The 18,239-nt window shown below is 44.0% G+C and overlaps 2 protein-coding genes across 2 annotated transcripts; one reads left to right on the top strand and one right to left on the bottom strand.

The window, feature by feature from the left end:
* Positions 1-943: 943 nt before the first annotated feature.
* Positions 944-8,604, top strand: LOC135498989 (meiosis-specific nuclear structural protein 1-like). The gene is made up of 10 exons (XM_064789580.1): positions 944-1,033; positions 1,731-1,943; positions 2,457-2,584; positions 3,045-3,147; positions 3,538-3,669; positions 4,034-4,336; positions 4,940-5,124; positions 5,347-5,539; positions 6,246-6,371; positions 6,736-8,604. Exons 1-10 carry the CDS (start codon positions 1,031-1,033, stop codon positions 6,847-6,849), a joined length of 1,500 nt encoding a protein of 499 aa, XP_064645650.1. The 5' UTR covers positions 944-1,030; the 3' UTR covers positions 6,850-8,604.
* A 552-nt stretch (positions 8,605-9,156) lies between these two features.
* Positions 9,157-16,438, bottom strand: LOC135498867 (probable methyltransferase-like protein 25). Its single transcript, XM_064789366.1, has 9 exons — positions 16,297-16,438; positions 14,826-14,975; positions 14,232-14,297; positions 13,129-13,350; positions 12,768-12,873; positions 11,601-12,399; positions 11,389-11,480; positions 10,777-10,961; positions 9,157-9,629 (listed from the first exon to the last, which is right to left on the bottom strand). The coding sequence occupies exons 2-9, from the start codon at positions 14,967-14,969 to the stop codon at positions 9,474-9,476; spliced, it is 1,770 nt and encodes a 589-aa protein (XP_064645436.1). The 5' UTR covers positions 14,970-14,975; positions 16,297-16,438; the 3' UTR covers positions 9,157-9,473.
* Positions 16,439-18,239: the final 1,801 nt, after the last annotated feature.

The following is an 18,239-nucleotide window of genomic DNA, read 5'->3' as shown; positions in this document are numbered from 1 at the left end:
ATGCGCCGATCGGCTTTTAGATTTTGTTGATGGGTCCTAGTACTTACAGATTATCAGCGTATTTGTTCCAAAAAATCTAAGGAAGTACACAGGTCAAACGAATCACTGTCAGAATGAATATGAATAAAAGTTACATTTTAAGTGGAATTAAATGACTGTCATTTCACATTTTCATAGTAAAATGCATTTTGACAGAAGATCCAAGATGGCGGATCTTGGATCAACAAAATAGGTCTGAGAGAGGCCCAACTATTTTGGCCTAAAACTCGATGATACTTTCCTTGTCATTCAAATAAAAAGTTATTTTGTGAAAGAATATGACTTGGATTTGTCAGAAATATCAAATTTGGAACAAATACCCTGATCATCTGTAAGTACTACGACCCATCAACAAAATCTAAAAGCCGATCGGCGCATCCCGAAAACCTGGCCTCCACTCTTTGATCAAAATCACCTATTCATATAAAGTATTTTCTATTTTCCATTTTACCAACTCACTAAATGACTTTAAAGTATAACATAGCGCAATTTCATTGAAAAATATTAAAAGACAAACAAAAATCAAGCCACCAAAGTTAGAGGAACCCCTCCCCCATCAACATTTTCATCAGCAATTTCATCAACAGTTTACACCTTCCCCGGATGTACCGAGTACGCATGCGCCATTAAAGTTCCTCGCCTTACCAACAGAGGTCTCTGCCAAAAAATGGGAGAGTATATTTCATAAAAGGGGTATTAGATAACGAAAAATTGTGATTATCTTTCTCATTTTTTCTTAAATCAAACGCTTTAAGTGTAATTTTATAAGTGCAAACTGTTTTATTTTTGAAAAGGAAACCATACGTAATTGGACAATTTGAATATTCATGTAATTTTTATATAAAACCAATTATCTGACACCCCTTTTGATTAAAATGGATTATGCTTGACAACGGAACAACAGTCCAGCAGGCATTTCTAACCGAATTTTGTGAAAGGCAGAATAAAATAATCGTGAATAAGTTCCTTCACCAGCCGGTACATCTTCAAAATGGTAGGTTCAAGTGTTATTCAGATTGTAAAGTACCCATTGGTATCGTTTTTGTAATATTTCATTATTGTTCTCTTTTTGAAAAAGTGTTTTATTTGCGTTGTTGATACACAAAAATTGATTGGAAAATGTACAGGCTCAATGCACAGTCGTCACTACAGAGGGCAGCTATGTACATAGGCTATGTACATAGGCTATGTATGTACAGGTCGTGGCAGTTGGTGCATGGGCTAAACTTCAGAATCCCCGATCGGAAATGACGTAGTTTGATCGCATTCAACTATAAATCCATTGAACAGTGGTGCTTGGTTAGTCAACCGATGACCTTTTTTTGGGGTGTGATCGGGGATTGTAAACTCGTTCCGGTGCATGTCCCGTTTTGACTGTCACAAGCTGTATAGTGTCTATAGATCCAAGCACTTGATTGGGAACAACGTTTACGAAGACGTCACGTCTCGTTACAGTAATGTAAAAATGCATGGTAACGTCACGACGGCCAACACCACTACGTTATCTGTAATATCCATGTAAACATTGTTCCCAATCAAGTGCATGGATCTGTAGTGTGGAAAGACAGCCATCCAAGACCCAAGATGAAAAAGATGCATGTGGATGTGTTCATTATTTTTGCGTTAAATGAACAATCTTGATAAAATCTTTGACTAATAATAATATCATCTGATCTCGGCAATTCTTTCAGGCGACATGCCGTCGAACGACCGCGGTGACGCAGCAACAGCAGCTGGCCAGTCGTCGACAGGAGGAAAACAGGGAAGACACCATCCGCTCTCTCAACACCGAGAAACTGCTCGAAGCAAACATGGCGGCCGAAAAACGCGTAGAGAATAAACGTTACCTGCGACTGTTGGAGATCGAACGACGGGAGAGGGAAATGGATGATGCAATTAGAAATGTAAGAAATCGTAGTGATCCTGCCATGAGACGGATCTGACCGCCGATGATTGGTGTAAAAACTAAAATGGTACAGAACACTGAACACTGCAGAACACTGCACTCTGCAAGGTTACCTGTGCAGGGATTGAAGTTAATTTTTAGGCCAAGGGAAACGTAGCGAATGACTTTACATATAGTCACAAGAACATCCCATATAAACTCCAGTTAGGGATTGAAGGTCATTTTAGGCTGAGGGAAACGTAGCGAATGATTTTACATATAGTCACAAGAATATCCCATAAAAACTCCAGTTAGGCCTACATGTATAAAAAGTGTTTCATCGCTCAAAAATGCTTGTAAATTTGCCTACCCCTTTGGTGTATACAAAATGAAATTAGAACATGAATAAGTTCTTTTGACCGTCCAACCCTAAATTATATTTTTTGATGAAACCAGCAACACAACACCTACTCTGTCAGGCCGAACCAAACATGCCTTGATTTTGATGTTCTTGTGTTTTTCCTCACTCCAGCAAGAAAGGCAGAAAGTCATCAAGGCACAGCAGGCAGAGCAAGAAAGTCGATTGGCGGCGGAACTTCAAGACAGAAATCTAGCGACAATGAGAGATGAGAAATATAGGCAACAAATTAGGGAAAATGAGTAAGTGGACTTTAATACCATTGACTTCAAACCAGAAATGCTGTCACAGTTTGTTATTAGGGCTGCCTGGATATCTTCGCGACGTGATTACAATGAAAACGACACTCCTTGCAGAGTAAAAGGCAATTTAGACATACTAATTGCCTTGTAATCATTGCTAAATCAAGAGCCAGCAATCTAAAAATTACTAGTATTGCAGGAAGGCCTTTTGTGAAGTCAAAAATTTGAAGGCAAGAATGCAATATTATAAGGTAACCAGGGCATTGTCCTGTTGCCTTGGCAGTGCTTAACATGAGGCCTGATGGTGGGCCTTTTTAATGGTCAATGTGGTTGTAGATGTTAAGACAGATATCTGGACGTCATGTAGGCCCGGATGGTGTAGATGCTTTTGCAGATGTTGTCGTTGTCTGCAGTGCAAACTGCTAGAGAAGTTATTGACACAGTGTTGGTGGTTTTTCAGTGTTGGAATCCGAGAACTAGAACACCAATTGAAGGAGGCGTACATGAGTCAGGAGAGAAAGGCTCAGATCTCCGAGAAACAAGCTAGGAAATACGATGTTGATGTGAGTATCGTGGATTAGTTCCTTGTCCACTCACCAGGGTTCCAAGTCGGGTTATCATACTAGCAAGATAAATAAATGAAGACTAGTGTTAAGTGATATCAGAGATTTAGAAACTTTGGATGGGGAGGTCTAACCTAGAGGGCCTAAATGGTGTGACCTTGAAACAAGGTATTCTGGAGTGGTCCCCAGGACAATGTTGAAATTTCGGTGCCAATTTGCTTTTCCTGGGTATCTGAGAGCTAAAATTTGAAGTAGCAATTTGCTTCTTTGGGAGAGGCACCTGAAAAATTGTTGCCTTTTGACAAAAACAGCCGAACACGCAGTTGCTGTCTTTGTGCATTTTGAGTGCTGATCTTGACAAAATTTATTCCTCCTTAACATATTTTTCAGAAACGAGAAGCAGAAGTTGCGCGCTACCAGAAAGAGGAGCATGAACGCGCTGCTGCGGCCGACTTACAACGGGCGAAAGAATTGCAAGAACAGAAAATTCGGCACCAACAGGAGCTCGAGAGGCAGTTGGAGGTGAGTTCTGATATGTGGTTGCATTGGTCTGTTGCAGAATTGAGAGAGTCCGGGGCATAGAATATAGGAAAAAAAGTTGAAGTGTTCAAGGCCATCTGGCAGGACTAGTTGTTAGAAAGTGCCGGATCAAATCTAGGACGAACGTAAATCTCTGAAAAGGGAAAAAGACTGAAAGCCAAACAAGTTCATTCAGAAATACAATCTTGTGTTTGCCCCAGGATCGGACCCCGACCCTTTTGAGTGGTAGCCAGCGGTGTTAACCACTTGGCTATGACCGAGTATGAGGCTTCAGTTCACGATGAAAGTCAGTAAATAGTTTCTCTTTGAGAAAGTCTTCATGAATATTTTGTTTATTTTTCTCCAGGAGCAAGAAATGAAACGTCAAGAAATGTACGAAGAACTCCTCAAAGAAAAACTCATGATCGACGAAATCACGCGTAAGATCTACGAGGAGGACCAGCGACAGCGCGAACTCACACGCGAGAAGAAGGGCGAGACTCAGCGCTTCATCCAAGAATTCCATACGGAGCGAGAGGCGTGGAAGGCTCGCGAGCGTCAGAAGCTGGAGGACGAGAACAGGAAGATTTTGGAGTACGCGCGGGAGCAGCAGGCGCGGGAGGGCGAGTACCAAGCGAAGAAACAGGAACGAGAACAGGCGAAGGCACACGTAAGAAAAACATTCATCAAATATTTTTGGAATCTTTTCGAATTTAATGATTTTGCGTCTCTGAGGCCGATTTTTAGAGTTGTTGGCGTGATGATTTTTTCTTTCCCGGGTAGGGATTGCATTGTCAGCTTAGCTGAATCATGTTATTGAATTCAGTGGGGTCTTCCTGCCCTGGTTTACATCATGAAGACGTGTGGTACATATAATGGTGGGTTCGACTCTCAGAAGGATCACCGCTATTTCATCTTTGTGTCCTAGAGCAATACACTTTACCCATCTGATCACCGCTATTTCATCTTGTGTCCTAGAGCAATACACTTTACCATCTGATCACCGCTATTTCATTTTGTGTCCTAGAGCAATAAACTTTACCAATTAGCTTTGCTCTAATCAGGAGTAAGTGGGTGTTTAGCTTCAAATGAGAATGTTTGAGTCCAAAACTCTGCTTAGCTGCAGCTCAGACCTGTATTACTCCGAGAGAGGGAAGCGTGAGCTTGGGGTAATGATGTGAAGCGCTTTGAGCCACTAAAACCAGTTGGATTTTGCATTTCTCATCTCACTGACCTCACAATGGCGTAACGTCACAACTTGTCTCGTCAACAGGTCCAGAACATGCTTGCGAAACAGATTGCCGCTGATGAACGAACGCGAGAGGAGATGGACCGCATTCGGGAAGAACTCGCCCTCGAGGAACGAGAGGAGGCGGAACGCATCAAGGAGAAGCGGGAAATAGAACGAAAACTTCGGGAGCGAATCGAGTTACAGCGGACGCACCAGGAACAGTTGCTGTGAGTATTCTTTACCACTCATGTTTTCGTGATGCCGAAGTGTCTATTGTCAACAAAGATCATTCATAATCATATGGTCTCTTGTGTTCTATTAGGATCGTTGCAATATCTTGTTGGGGTGTTTAGTCCCAAGTTCTCTCTAGCTCTTATCGAAACTTTCTGGTTTCTCTGGCCTGCTCTCATCTCCGCACTAAAAAACTGACGCTGCCTTGCCAATTTCAGGTTCAAGGCCCAGCGCACCAGGGCGCAGCAGGAAGAGGAGGAGCAACTCCGTCAGCAGATGCTGGCGAAGTTTGCGGACGATGACCGCATCGAACAGATGAACGCGCAGAAGAGGCGGATGAAGCAACTGGAACATAAGCGGGCAGTTGAGGAGTTGTTGATGAAGAGGAGAGAACAGTATGCTGCTGATAGGGTGAGTTTTGTAAAAAGGCTCCAAGGATCTCATTCATGTCACTGGGTTCTCCACAGGGCTTCCCCAAGGTACAAAATAGGAGAGCATGGTAGGTTGGCTCTTCCAAGGTAGGGTAGGATGCCCTAACAAATTGCCTTGTGGAGAGCACTAATAAGGCTCAGAGGATCTCATTCATGTCACTGGGTTCTCCACAGGGTTTCCCCAAGGTACAAAATACGAGAGCACAGTAGGGTGGCTCTTCCAAGGTAGGGTGGTCAGCTGCCTAGGTAGTGTAGGACGCCCAAACAAATTGCCTTGTGTAGAGCACTGTCAGGTCCCACAAAGGCTTTTTGGCCCATTTCTTGAGAAAATTCCTCTGCAGGCAAATCAAGGTTTAGTAATAAAATGGCTAGGAAATGTTTTTAATATTTCACTTCAAATAACTCTTTCTCAGTCAGGCTTTCTCCGATTTTGGTAACGTAAGTTCCTTTAGATGCTACGGACTTTAAAGGAAACCAGTACACTGAAACTTATTTGCTGCTAAATCACGTTACTAAATGGCGACGAAGACAATGTCACTGGGCTGATGAACCAATTTGTGACTAGCTGAGTGGTACGTAAGTACGCTCTTCCGCCTTGGAGGAGGAATACTCCGTGGAGAAATTCACCTCCGAGTGCTGAGCGAACGCTGAAGAAGAACATTACTGTAGTGTCGTTGTTTTTCCAGCAACATGAATTGGACGAGAGGAAACGCGAAGAGGACTTGGAGAGCTATCACAGACAGATCATCGAGGAGGAGCGCCAGAGATTACTTAAGGAGCACGCTGTCAAACTCTTGGGCTATTTACCGAAAGTAAGTACAGTACATGTAGTGACATGGCTTGATTAAGGGGCTTATCTTAGGATGTCGAGCCTGCTGGTGACGCCATACCCTTTTGGGATAGACCCCTGTGAGTCTGCACCTCAACCCCTCCAACCTCTTGCTGATGTACTCATGGACGGCCTGAATACGAATCAGAGTAGCATTCTGCGTAAACCTTTCCTTACACCCCTAGCTTCTTGAATGGACTCTTCCAATGCATTCCTGGACAAGTCTATCCAATCGATGTAAAGTGTCTGCTAAATGTTCGAGGCATGTAGTGTCAGGTTTTGAACCACTGATGTTTGGTAAATAAGTCCTCGAAACAGTCACTTATCTCTGCCTCTTTATTTTACAGGGTGTTATCCGTGATGAAAAAGATCTGGACATCCTGCCGCCAGAATTCAGAGAGCGGTACACGCGACGTCAGGTCGATCCCTTCGATGATGATTCATGGGACTCCCCCAAATAAAGCTCCGATTGGACGATACTTGCTTAGAGAATCACGGCATTGTTTGATCAATTTTGGGAGCGAGAAATGTCACAGAATGCTGGGAAGGGCAGCACGACTGTTTTGGAAGCTGTCATTAGTCATGCATCACTAAAATGAGAACAATTTGAGATTAAATATATCCGCCCTTCCAGACCGGTATCTTGTGTTTAACTGGGACATCGTTGGCTAAAAAGCTTTGCCTTTGAACTTTTTTTTGGGGCCTTAAGGTTGGATTTATGGCATATTTTGTCTCACCTCAACTGGCCGGATCACTACTTGGTTCCCGACTGGTGGAGTTCAAGTGAGCACCTTCTGGTTTCTCCTTGAATCTGATTGATTTCTGTGGAGACCTGGGTAATAATATTGTATCCAAAAAGTGCTTTGAGCAGGGAAACCTGGAAAAATGTATGTGCAAAAATTTTACCCGTCTTAGAAATAGCTAAATCTTTAAAAGCACTACTGGGTACATGTTGATGTATGTATAATGAATGTTTTATTGTGTACACTGTCCTTGTTTTAGTGTGCTCACGGGCCTGGTGCCTCAGAAATGCCGAACGGTAGTGTATCAGCGCTCCACATTCGTGACGTACCCAGATTGCAGCGAGATTGTGCGTTGTGTAACGGAGACTTGTAACCAGTGTTGTCTGACTCCGAGTTTGACAACCTTCTGGCCGTCATGACATACTTTTTGAGTTATTTTTAGCCCAAATGCAGAGCGCAGTTATAGAAATGCTGCATTTCATAACTGCTAACACGCTGGTCTGTTTCATAGCAGATATCAGTGACTACTGAGTAGTATATCGCCAGGTATTGTATGATCTGTTAGGCTGCCTGTCCATGGACAGTTCACCTATGGAGTTTGACCTTGTTCTATCTTCCCTTGAGAAGACCCACACACGAAATGTAATGTAATGTTTATATTTATATATAGCGCTAATCATTAAAGACTGCTCAAGTGCTTTTGATGGTAAAGAGCCAGGTCTTTAGTCCCTTTCTGAAAGACAAGGGGTGATATGAATAAAGACTAGCAAATGCTTTTACTTCAATTTTGTACAGAAAGGCCTAGTGTAAATGTACATGGAGTTTTAGATAAAAGCATTTGCTAGTCTTTATTCATATCACCCATTGTGTCCTTATTGTCCTTGAGGGTGTCGGGAGGGTCTTCCAGAGTCTGGCTGCGGCAGCCTGAAAACTACGAGTTCCAAATCCTTTATTTGGCTCACTAGACATTCCCATTGGTCGTACAAAGGAACATACTTTGGCGACAATAAAAACAGCGTCACAAGGGAAGGGTCTATGGATATACAGCCCTAGAGGTTTGAGGAGCTTATGACATAGACATACATGTTCCGTGCGCTTACTGTCCATACAAAGGTTCCGTCCTTACTGGTAATCCTTGTATAAACTTCAAACATTCCTACAGCATCTGCTACATATTAATTTGGATTTATGCTATCAAGCTGAATTCTTATGCTTAACTGGTTCTTAGAACAACTAGACTTTGCCTGCTTGGTTGCCCACAATAATATGTCCTTAAATTCAAGACTATCTATGTCCTGCTCCCTGTTGACAATGTACTACAATCTCATCTTAACCTGAAGAAAGAAATTTCAATCCTTCCTTCTCGTGTATGCTATGCTAACATTCGGCAGGGTTGTGTATAAATATGTGTATATAATTATGTAGAGAGTCCACGTCAATGCTTTTTTCTGAATAAAAAATTGCGTAAACCTATTTAAGACTTTGTCTTCTATTTGGCATGAGGACGTTTTCAACTGGAGACGTCAGTCCTTCAGATGAGGCTTAAAACCGAGGTTCATTGTATCTGGTGTCTATGCCAGGCCAAGCAAAAGAGGAACATGGGTACCTTGCGACGGACTCCACCTGACCAAATAAGGAGTCCCAAGGCCAATAAACCGGTGGTCCAGGCTAATAGAAACGCAGTTAAGCACAATGCCTTTGTGAAGTTAGTATGCATACGAATTTGTTGAAACTCGGTACAGTATTTGTAAATCTGATTACATGACGGCACTTCCGAAAGATGTATCCAGTATGTACAGTAGAACCTCTCTTAGCGGACGCCTCTCTATTAAGGACAACCTATCTATTTAGGACACTAGTTTTGGTCCCAAATTGGTTTGTTTCCATTCAATTTGACCTCCCTAATCAGGACGCCTCTCTATTAAGGACAGCACTTGTCAATCCTGAGGGTGTCCTTAATAGAGAGGTTCTACTATATATTTACACCATTTGAAGCCTTTGCACAGGAGACAGAAATGAAGACCATAAAATGAATATTCCACAGATATTTATTACATCGCACATTAGAGCTTGCAAATCACAGCACAATTTTGTTCGGGCAACACAAATTTGTAATGTCACACTTGGGGCAGAGGAGTTTGAGTTGTTATTTCGATGAAGAAGGTCATACCCTATGGGTTTAAATGCCCATCTTCCAGCTAACGGTGTACCCATTAATACCCAGTAGAACCTCTCTATTATGGACACCCTCGGGACTGACAAGTGCTGTCCGTTATACGTGCTTGGTAAAATCATTGGGGTCGGCAGAAAGGCACATTATGACATCGTCCAAAAGATCTCAATCAAGACTTTTTTGCAATTATTGCTAAATTCCTCGGTGATACAAACTCGTCGAATAATGGAACGATCTCCGCTGGAATGCCCCGCTCGTTTAGGTAGATGACTCTGTCGATCGTGATGAGGCTCTCTATCACTGGCTGCAGGATGACCTGAAGGGCCTGGAAAAGTAGGATACTGAAGTAAAATATGGGGACAACATCATTCTAATCTACACACCAAGGCCTGGTTGTTCAGAGGCCTGGTTGTTCTGAGGCCTGGTTGTTCAGAGGCCTGGTTGTTCAGAGGCCTGGTTGTTCAGAGGCCTGGTTGTTCAGAGGCCTGGTTGTTCAGAGGCCTGGTTGTTCAGAGGCCTGGTTGTTCAGAGGCCTGGTTGTTCTGAGGCCTGGTTGTTCTGAGGCCTGGTTGTTCTGAGGCCTGGTTGTTCAGAGGCCTGGTTGTTCAGAGGCCTGGTTGTTCAGAGGCCTGGTTGTTCAGAGGCCTGGTTGTTCAGAGGCCTGGTTGTTCAGAGGCCTGGTTGTTCAGAGGCCTGGTTGTTCAGAGGCCTGGTTGTTCAGAGGCCTGGTTGTTCAGAGGCCTGGTTGTTCAGAGGCCTGGTTGTTCAGAGGCCTGGTTGTTCAGAGGCCTGGTTGTTCAGAGGCCTGGTTGTTCAGAGGCCTGGTTGTTCAGAGGCCTGGTTGTTCAGAGGCCTGGTTGTTCAGAGGCCTGGTTGTTCAGAGGCCTGGTTGTTCTAAGGCCTGGTTGTTCTAAGGCCTGGTTGTTCTAAGGCCTGGTTGTTCAGAGGCCTGGTTGTTCAGAGGCCTGGTTGTTCAGAGGCCTGGTTGTTCAGAGGCCTGGTTGTTCAGAGGCCTGGTTGTTCTGAGGCCTGGTTGTTCTGAGGCCTGGTTGTTCTAAGGCCTGGTTGTTCTAAGGCCTGGTTGTTCTAAGGCCTGGTTGTTCTAAGGCCTGGTTGTTCTAAGGCCTGGTTGTTCTAAGGCCTGGTTGTTCTAAGGCCTGGTCGTCAGTGACGCTTGCGTTAACAAGGCGTTTAGTCTCGGGGCTTAGCAGAGGGAGATAACAGCAGGTTGAAATAACGCCAATGCTGGTGACAAAATTTGTTTGGGACAACTTGGCCCAATTCCCATTAATTTGCTAGCTTCTGAACATGATTTAACTTTGTGTGGGGGGGTCTACCGCTGACACCGGCGCCGAGGACATGGATGAAGTATGACGACATGTGATGACGACATAAATTCGTCCGGATGACATATGAAAATGATGGCACGAATTGGTCCGGATGTCATGTGAACATTTCAGAAAATCTCTCACCGTAATAGGCTCGATGTATTCGAATCTGTCTTCGTACGTTATGTAGAGGTCCAAGAGCTCCTGCCTCTGACTGCAGACATCAACACCCTCCGTTCTTTCCAATACGGCATCAAGGTAGCTACCGAAATCGACAAACGCAGACTTTCGCGCTACTTTCCTTTTGATTTTCTTCAGTTTGTTATCTCCTGAAAAGTTGTAGAAACTTGCGTCAGAGGTGTTCATACAATGTGTATGTAAGCAGGGTGGATCCAAGGGGAGGGGTGCACCAGAGACACACACACCTCCCCTAATTCAGGAAAACCGTTGATATGGACCATGAAATTTCGGAACACACCAGGAATTTTGACGAGAAAAGCAACGCATGCCCCCCTCTTTTATTGACTCTTTGATCAGCTGATGTACAGAGGTATAGATTTTGGACCGGAGAACGAGATTGAAGTGACAATGTGATTACAGATATCACCCTGCCTGTTGTGAGAAGTGCAATGTGCTTCTTATTGTCTTATATGCCTAGAAACAAAGACACAAAACAATCGACTTGATGTAGTCAACCAATTTCATTCCCTGTCAAGTGCTGCATTCTACAGTGTGTTTCCTGAACCAAACACGTACCATTCCCCATGAACTCTTGCAGGATGCCGCGGTAGGCCACGTGTCTTGTGTGCTGCTCATGCTCATCCTTGGACTGATGTTTCCATCGGGCTCTGAATGAGAGAAGCATTGGCAGAATTTAGTTTCGCCAAAATTTTGACAAGATTAGCCGCGAAAGTGACAAGCCAAATTTTGGCTTGCCCGTGACAACACTCACTCTGACGGACACCTACCTCGTCTCCTGAGCCGCAAGCCGAAATGCAAAATGACTGCACCAGCGGTCTACACCACCACAAACAGCATCCCGAACCTGACAACTCATCGGAAAGTTTCTAAACCCGTCATCGCCCTCCTTCTCCATGTTATGATAGCAGCAACTCACGCAGACAAGATGCGTCAACTCCTCGATATCGCCAAACATTTTCAGCATCGTCGGTGTGAGATCTCCACAGCAATGGAGCCCTACCATACAGAATCCGACGTCAATGCGTCGCGAAACATTTTGAGAAAGTTGTCGAGTATCTAAATCATCACACGGTCCTTTAGCTATCTCGGTATTGCACAAGTTACAACAAAGGCCACCATTAGCGCCGTTTTCTGATTCACTGCGGGCGCATTCACTTCTTGTCTTATCCTCCCCGACAGTATGTGACAATATCTCACAACCATGAGTGACGCAGCCTGACATCACACCAGAATCACTTGGTTCGTTATTTTTCTCCGAGATGCACAAGTTACAGTTAAGGCCACTATCTGCGCTGTTTTCCGTTTTCAGTGAATCACCGCTGGCACATTTATATATCGTCTTATCCCCTCCGACAGTAGGAGACGTTGTCTCACAACCATGTGTGACGCAGCTTGACACGGTCACCTCAGACTCACATGAATCAGGACAATGACGACAACTAGTTTTTTCTGATCTCGTCTTAGCTAAATTTCTGGATTCCATCCGGAGAATTTCCTTCAAGTTTTCTCGCGATTCGGTGTCGTCTTTCAATTCCACGGTATAGAGCCGTGATTTTGGATTTGAACCTGGAAGTACACAAGACAGTGATATGTTAGTCCTTATGAAAAGGCTAGGGTCTATTGTGATCACCTGTGACAAGAGAAAGGATCCAGTGTCAAAAACCCTACGCCTTTCGTTAGAGATTTGAAATTTATTACTGAATAAAAAAATTTCGAATAGTGTATCAAAATAACATAAATTACAACAAGTCATTCGGTAGACAGATATACACATACTATACATACCAAGTTTCAGCAAATTTGCATGCATAAGAACGACACAACGGCACTGTGTACATGAGAAGGTCAATTAAGGCTATCCGATTTAGCATTACGAAATAAGAAATTTGGAAATCTGCCTAAATTTGGATATTTGACATCCCGCAGTAACCTACCTTGTTTTACCTGACGCTGTTTGGCTCCCTCGGTGTTGTCATCCTTCAGTTCGAGACTTATGACGTCACGGCCGTATTGAGAGGTGAGGACTTGACCGAGGTAACCCTGGAACGGATAAGGTAGGGTGGTACAATTATTGCCCGTGCAGAGTCGAAAAGAGCTGGTCGTACACATCGATGCAAAAAGATTACAAAATTGCCTCGAGTTTTTCCCAAAAAAAACACATACATTTATTTGCTATTTTTATTTTCACAAATCTATTTCAGGTTATGTGCAAAATTCGCAAAATAAAACGCCTGTAAGTGCAAAAATTGTATAGTTTACAGTAATTTCCAAGAGAATTTAAAACTTCATTCTTACCAGTCCAGCGCCAACATCGATGACCCCCTCACAGCGTCCCTCCCGACACACGGCGTCCACCACAGCCGCCAAAGACGACACCTCAGCGATCTTCTTCGGGATCATCCCGCGCTTGATGTCTTTGTTGATTTTGACGGTAGGATTTTTTCCGCTTTGTTGACGCGGGAGAGAAAGTCGTTGGGAAAGTTGGAGGAAGGACTTCAAGGACTCTGGCCAATCTTCCTGAAATTCAAATTCAAACTTAACTGGTTGAGCGTCAGCAACTTAAAGGTAAATGCCTCATAAAGTGAATAATACAGCACCATGATATCTCTATGAAGGACATCTTTAGACTAACGAGTGCTGTCCTTAATTGAGAGGTGTCCCGATTACAGAGGTCAACATGACCAATTTTGGACAAATGCAGTGTCCTTTTTAAAAGAGAAGGTGTCCTTAATAGAGAGGAGTTCCACTGTAGGCCTAAATGCTTCAAAGAGAACATGTATACACCCAAATTAATGCCTGAAAAGTAAATACGTTGAAAAAGTCGACTCGTCCAAAAATATGACAATGGCTCTGGCAGATATCTACAGGTTGCGATATTTTATCGCATGCACCTTTGCATCACTTGAATCAAAACTGGTAATAATAATAATACTAATAATGATAATAATTAATAATATTAGAAGTGCTTTTGAATGAAAATCATTTGCAAAGCACTGTACAATTTAAAAAACAACACATAGTAAAAGAGAAAATTGTACATAGAGATTAAAACATTCATAGAGATTAAAACATTTAGGTGCTGGTGTCGAAGTGTTCAATAAAAAGGTGAGTTTTAAGATGTTTTTTGAAGGCGCTGGTGCCAATGGGATCACGCATCCAGGCCGGAAGTGAGTTCCACAGCCTGGGTGCCAAGTTCCCCAGGCAACGGTCTCCGAAGATGCCCCTTGTCCCTGGTATGGAAAGGAGCCATTGGTCCTCGGAAGACCGAAGCCTGCGGTCCGGGGAACGAAGCCTGCGGTCCGGGGAACGAAGACTGAGGAACTCCTCGAGGTACTCCGGGCTTTGGTCATTATGTAAGACTTGATGCCCAGGTGTACACGACAGGGTGAATATCTCACCTTACAGTAGTGGTATGGCAATTCATTCAGCTCTTGAGTTGATAGGTCAAGAAGAGGTTCCCTCCACTGAAACACAAGAGGTAAATAGTAGGTCATTAAGAAGCCTGGGAGAATATTTTTCAGCAATGTTGAATATTGTGACCAAAATGGCACAAGAACACAAGAGATATCACCACAGGAAAGACTTCAATGCTACACTTCGATTACTGATCTAAGTGGCTTTTGATACCTATGTGTCCGCTTGGAATCGATTATTGGGATACCATATCGAGATATCCCAAGTTCTACTTGGCCCCGACAGAATTACGAAACTCAAATCCATAAGAATACAAACACACATTCTTCGAAACGATAGTAGAACCTCTCTTAGCGGACACCTCTCTATTAAGGGCACTAGCTTTGGTCCCAAATTGGTTGTTTCCATTCAATTTGACCTCTCTAATCAGGACACCTCTCTATTAAGGGCACTAGGTTTGGTCCCAAATTGGTTGTTTCCGTTCAACTTGACTTCTCTAATCAGGACACCTCTCTATTAAGGACAGCACTTGCCAGTCCCGAGGGTGTCCTTAATAGAGAGGTTCTACTGTAACTTACTTCTACCGGTATCTTCTCCCATGTACTATTCCCGAAGAAATTTGTAATTTGGAAGTTGAAGATCCAGTAGTTTTCCTGGAGGCATTTAGTAGCATCTTTCAGGTACGCATCAGGGCTGTCCACATAGAATGGTGGAAGGAACATAACGAACTGAAATGTTTTAAATGGCGAGTCGTGAATATGTTCTTAAAGAGATAACTTGTACGTGAGATTTACCTAGCCAGGAGGATAATGTACCTGCTTGACACTATGGGCCGCCACTGGTAGTAGTTGTAGTCAGTGTCTACTCTAAGAATAGGCCCTTTGCCAGATACACCGGTACCACAAAAAGGGTCGGCAAAAGAAATGGTCTTTACTACAATAGGCCTAGATCTTCACGGTAGAAGAGTAACTAATAAATTAAAGTACACTTTTCAATTGAGACAACTCCAATACAAGAAGACATGTCCTGGCCCAGACTGTGACTGAGACAGAATGGTCAGGTACAGGTAGTGCACCAATGGACTGAGCTAGGCATCACGGAGCGAGTTAGTCCAAGGTTGTGACAGAAGTGTGTCTTTGACCAAGACATATGTCCTGGCCCCGACTGTGACTGAGACAGAATGGTCAGGTAGTGCACCAAGGGACCGAGCTAGGCATCACGGAGCGAGTTAGTCCAAGGTTGTGACAGAAGTGTGTCTTTGACCAAGACATGTCCTGGCCTAGACTGTAACTGAGACAGAATGGTCAGGTAGTGCACCAAGGGTCCGAGCAAGGCATCACGGAGCGAGTTAGTCCAAGGTTGTGACAGAAGTGTGTCTTTGACCAAGACATGTCCTGGCCCCAGACTGTGGCTGAGACAGAATGGTCAGGTAGTGCACCAAGGGACCGAGCTAGGCATCACGGAGGGAGTTAGTGAAAGGTTGTGACAGAAGTGTGTCTTTGACCAAGACATGTCCTGGCCTAGACTGTAACTGAGACAGAATGGTCAGGTAGTGCACCAAGGGTCCGAGCTAGGCATCACGGAGCGAGTAAGTGCAAGGTTGTGACAGAAGTGCGTCTTTGACCAAGACATGTCCTGGCCTAGACTGTAACTGAGACAGAATGGTCAGGTAGTGCACCAAGGGTCCGAGCTAGGCATCACAGAGCGAGTAAGTGCAAGGTTGTGACAGAAGTGTGTCTTTGACCAATACATGTCCTGGCCCAGACTGTGACTGAGACAGAATGGTCAGGTAGGTACTGGTAGTGCACCAGGGTCCGAGCTAGGCATCACGGAGCGAGTAAGTGCAAGGTTGTGACTACTTCTAACGCCAATCAACTCCAATAGTCAGTAGTCACATGCTCGAGCGCTATCTGTATACAATTGGTACGTGTATAAGTTTTCCCGATTGCTGCATGTTAGCTCAGGTAATGTCTGTGTCCACTCGGTTTGTCATATGAGAATATGGTAGATCATCACTAGATAGATGTAGGCCTACGCATTTCAGCTTACTCCTTTGGTCGAATGACGTGATTTTTCCAATGTGTTTTACTGTCGCTGCTATCTTGCGGCTGCACCACCGAAAGCAGGAATATTTGGGGATCTTCCCGAGTTTTTAAAGTGTTTTTTGCTCAGATATTGGTGATTCTGTGACTGTGACAACTCCATGGTAAACAACCCCGTGTTCATTTCCGAGTCAGCCGTTGATCGTTCATCTATATCTGTCTTCGGTCATTTGGATATGTGTTCGGTGAGAAGTCTCGGGGAGTGTGACAATCAGCAGACCTTGGGCTAACTTGACGTCCCGGGGTAGTGGCAGTGGGTGTTCAAAGAAATACTCAATTGACAACGCTCGTACCAGTGCAACCCATCCGTAGGACGGGTACCAATTAGTCTGCCTAAAACAGCAGGTTTTCTCAGGTACCGGTACGGCAGTGGCGTGCGTCTTTTTCATTGAAACGACCTCGCACGACCGGCACCGGCACATATCGTCGGTGATGATGGAGAGAGCGGTAGCCGGTACTCATTCAGCATGGCTCACTAGCAGTTCAATGTGCTCATGACGTGACTGACGATAGCAAATCTTACGGGTGGGGCGGAAAACGCCATATTGCTGACATCATCGGCGCCAACATCAAGTTCTTTTGACTCTGCCGGAGTCTTTCAAAACAATTGATTGACGACTCTGACCCCCTGCTGACCTAGATTTTTAAAGACTTTAAAAAAAGGCCATTCAAGCGTTAAATCAACTGCAAAGATAATCTTTTATATCACTGAGGTATATAAATACGATATGTTGAGAAAAATCTGTACAACTATCGAAATATACGATTACTTGGAACTATTTGGGTCAATCACTTTGCCACCTGCGCGACCTTGTCACAATTACGGCGCGCTCGTTTGCATACCGCATATAAGAGGCGAATGAAATCGTCACTTGAGCATGAAAGCCTTGACGGTTTAGCGCTGGGAGTGTTTGACTGTGGATCGGCTGGTCACGGGTTCGACTCCCGCAGTTTTTCTTTTTTTCTTCAACCTTATCTTCTTATCTCATCAATTATGTACATATGTCAAAATGTTGATTTGTATCATTATCATACCCCGCATCCAAACTTTTCAAACTGCAGCACATACTGATTCCGGGCGTTCGAGTACTACCGACGATGGATCGAATCGGCAGCTGGTATTTTCGAGGATACATTGGAATTAGGGTATCCTGAGCTTCAGACCTTTTATATTCCTTCGTCATATCGGTAGGCGGAGGATATTGTAAACCACTGGTGCCTAGATGGTTAAAGGGGTACGCCGGTCTTTGACGTATATTTACTGTTGGTCCAATTATATCTAGCTCCTACTTCTAACGCCAATCAACTCCAATAGTCAGTAGTCAAACGCTCGAGTGCTATCTGTATACAATTGGTTCGTGTATACGTTTTCCCGACCGCTGCATGTTAGTTCAGTCCGACTTTGTGTTTTAAGGATGCGGGTTACTTTGTTGCCTGATGACCATCCTCCTCCCTCTGTACACAAGCTCGGTCAATTGGCCTGTGCTTCAGGACGCCTGATGACCAATTAATTAGATGTTCGAGTGACCCTGCTCGTAGGGTCGGAGAAACGAACAGCGAACATTGACCCCGGATATCCTCAGGATGGCTTTAGATGTAGACAGACTGTTACTGATGGGAGTAATGCTGACAAAATCAGAGTGATTTATGAGCGTCTCGCCAGTTTATTTGTAAGTAAAATAACCCAAAGATTAAACCAGTTTGGTTGCGGAAAATACTCGCCACATTTATCCGAGGGCTATTTGACACTTGGCGGAAAACGACACTTTCTTACCACATTAAACGAGAAAGTCCTAATCTTAATAGTCTAAGTGCGCCTGGGTTAATAAGAGTTAAACAAACTTGATAAGTATGATGGAGCTGAGCGAAATAAAGGGCTTTCCCCATGAG

Source organism: Lineus longissimus, chromosome 14 (assembly GCF_910592395.1).
Source record: "Lineus longissimus chromosome 14, tnLinLong1.2, whole genome shotgun sequence".
NCBI lineage: Eukaryota > Metazoa > Nemertea > Pilidiophora > Heteronemertea > Lineidae > Lineus > Lineus longissimus.
Note: the sequence above shows the minus strand (reverse complement) of the source record. Positions and strands in the feature narration are given on the sequence as shown.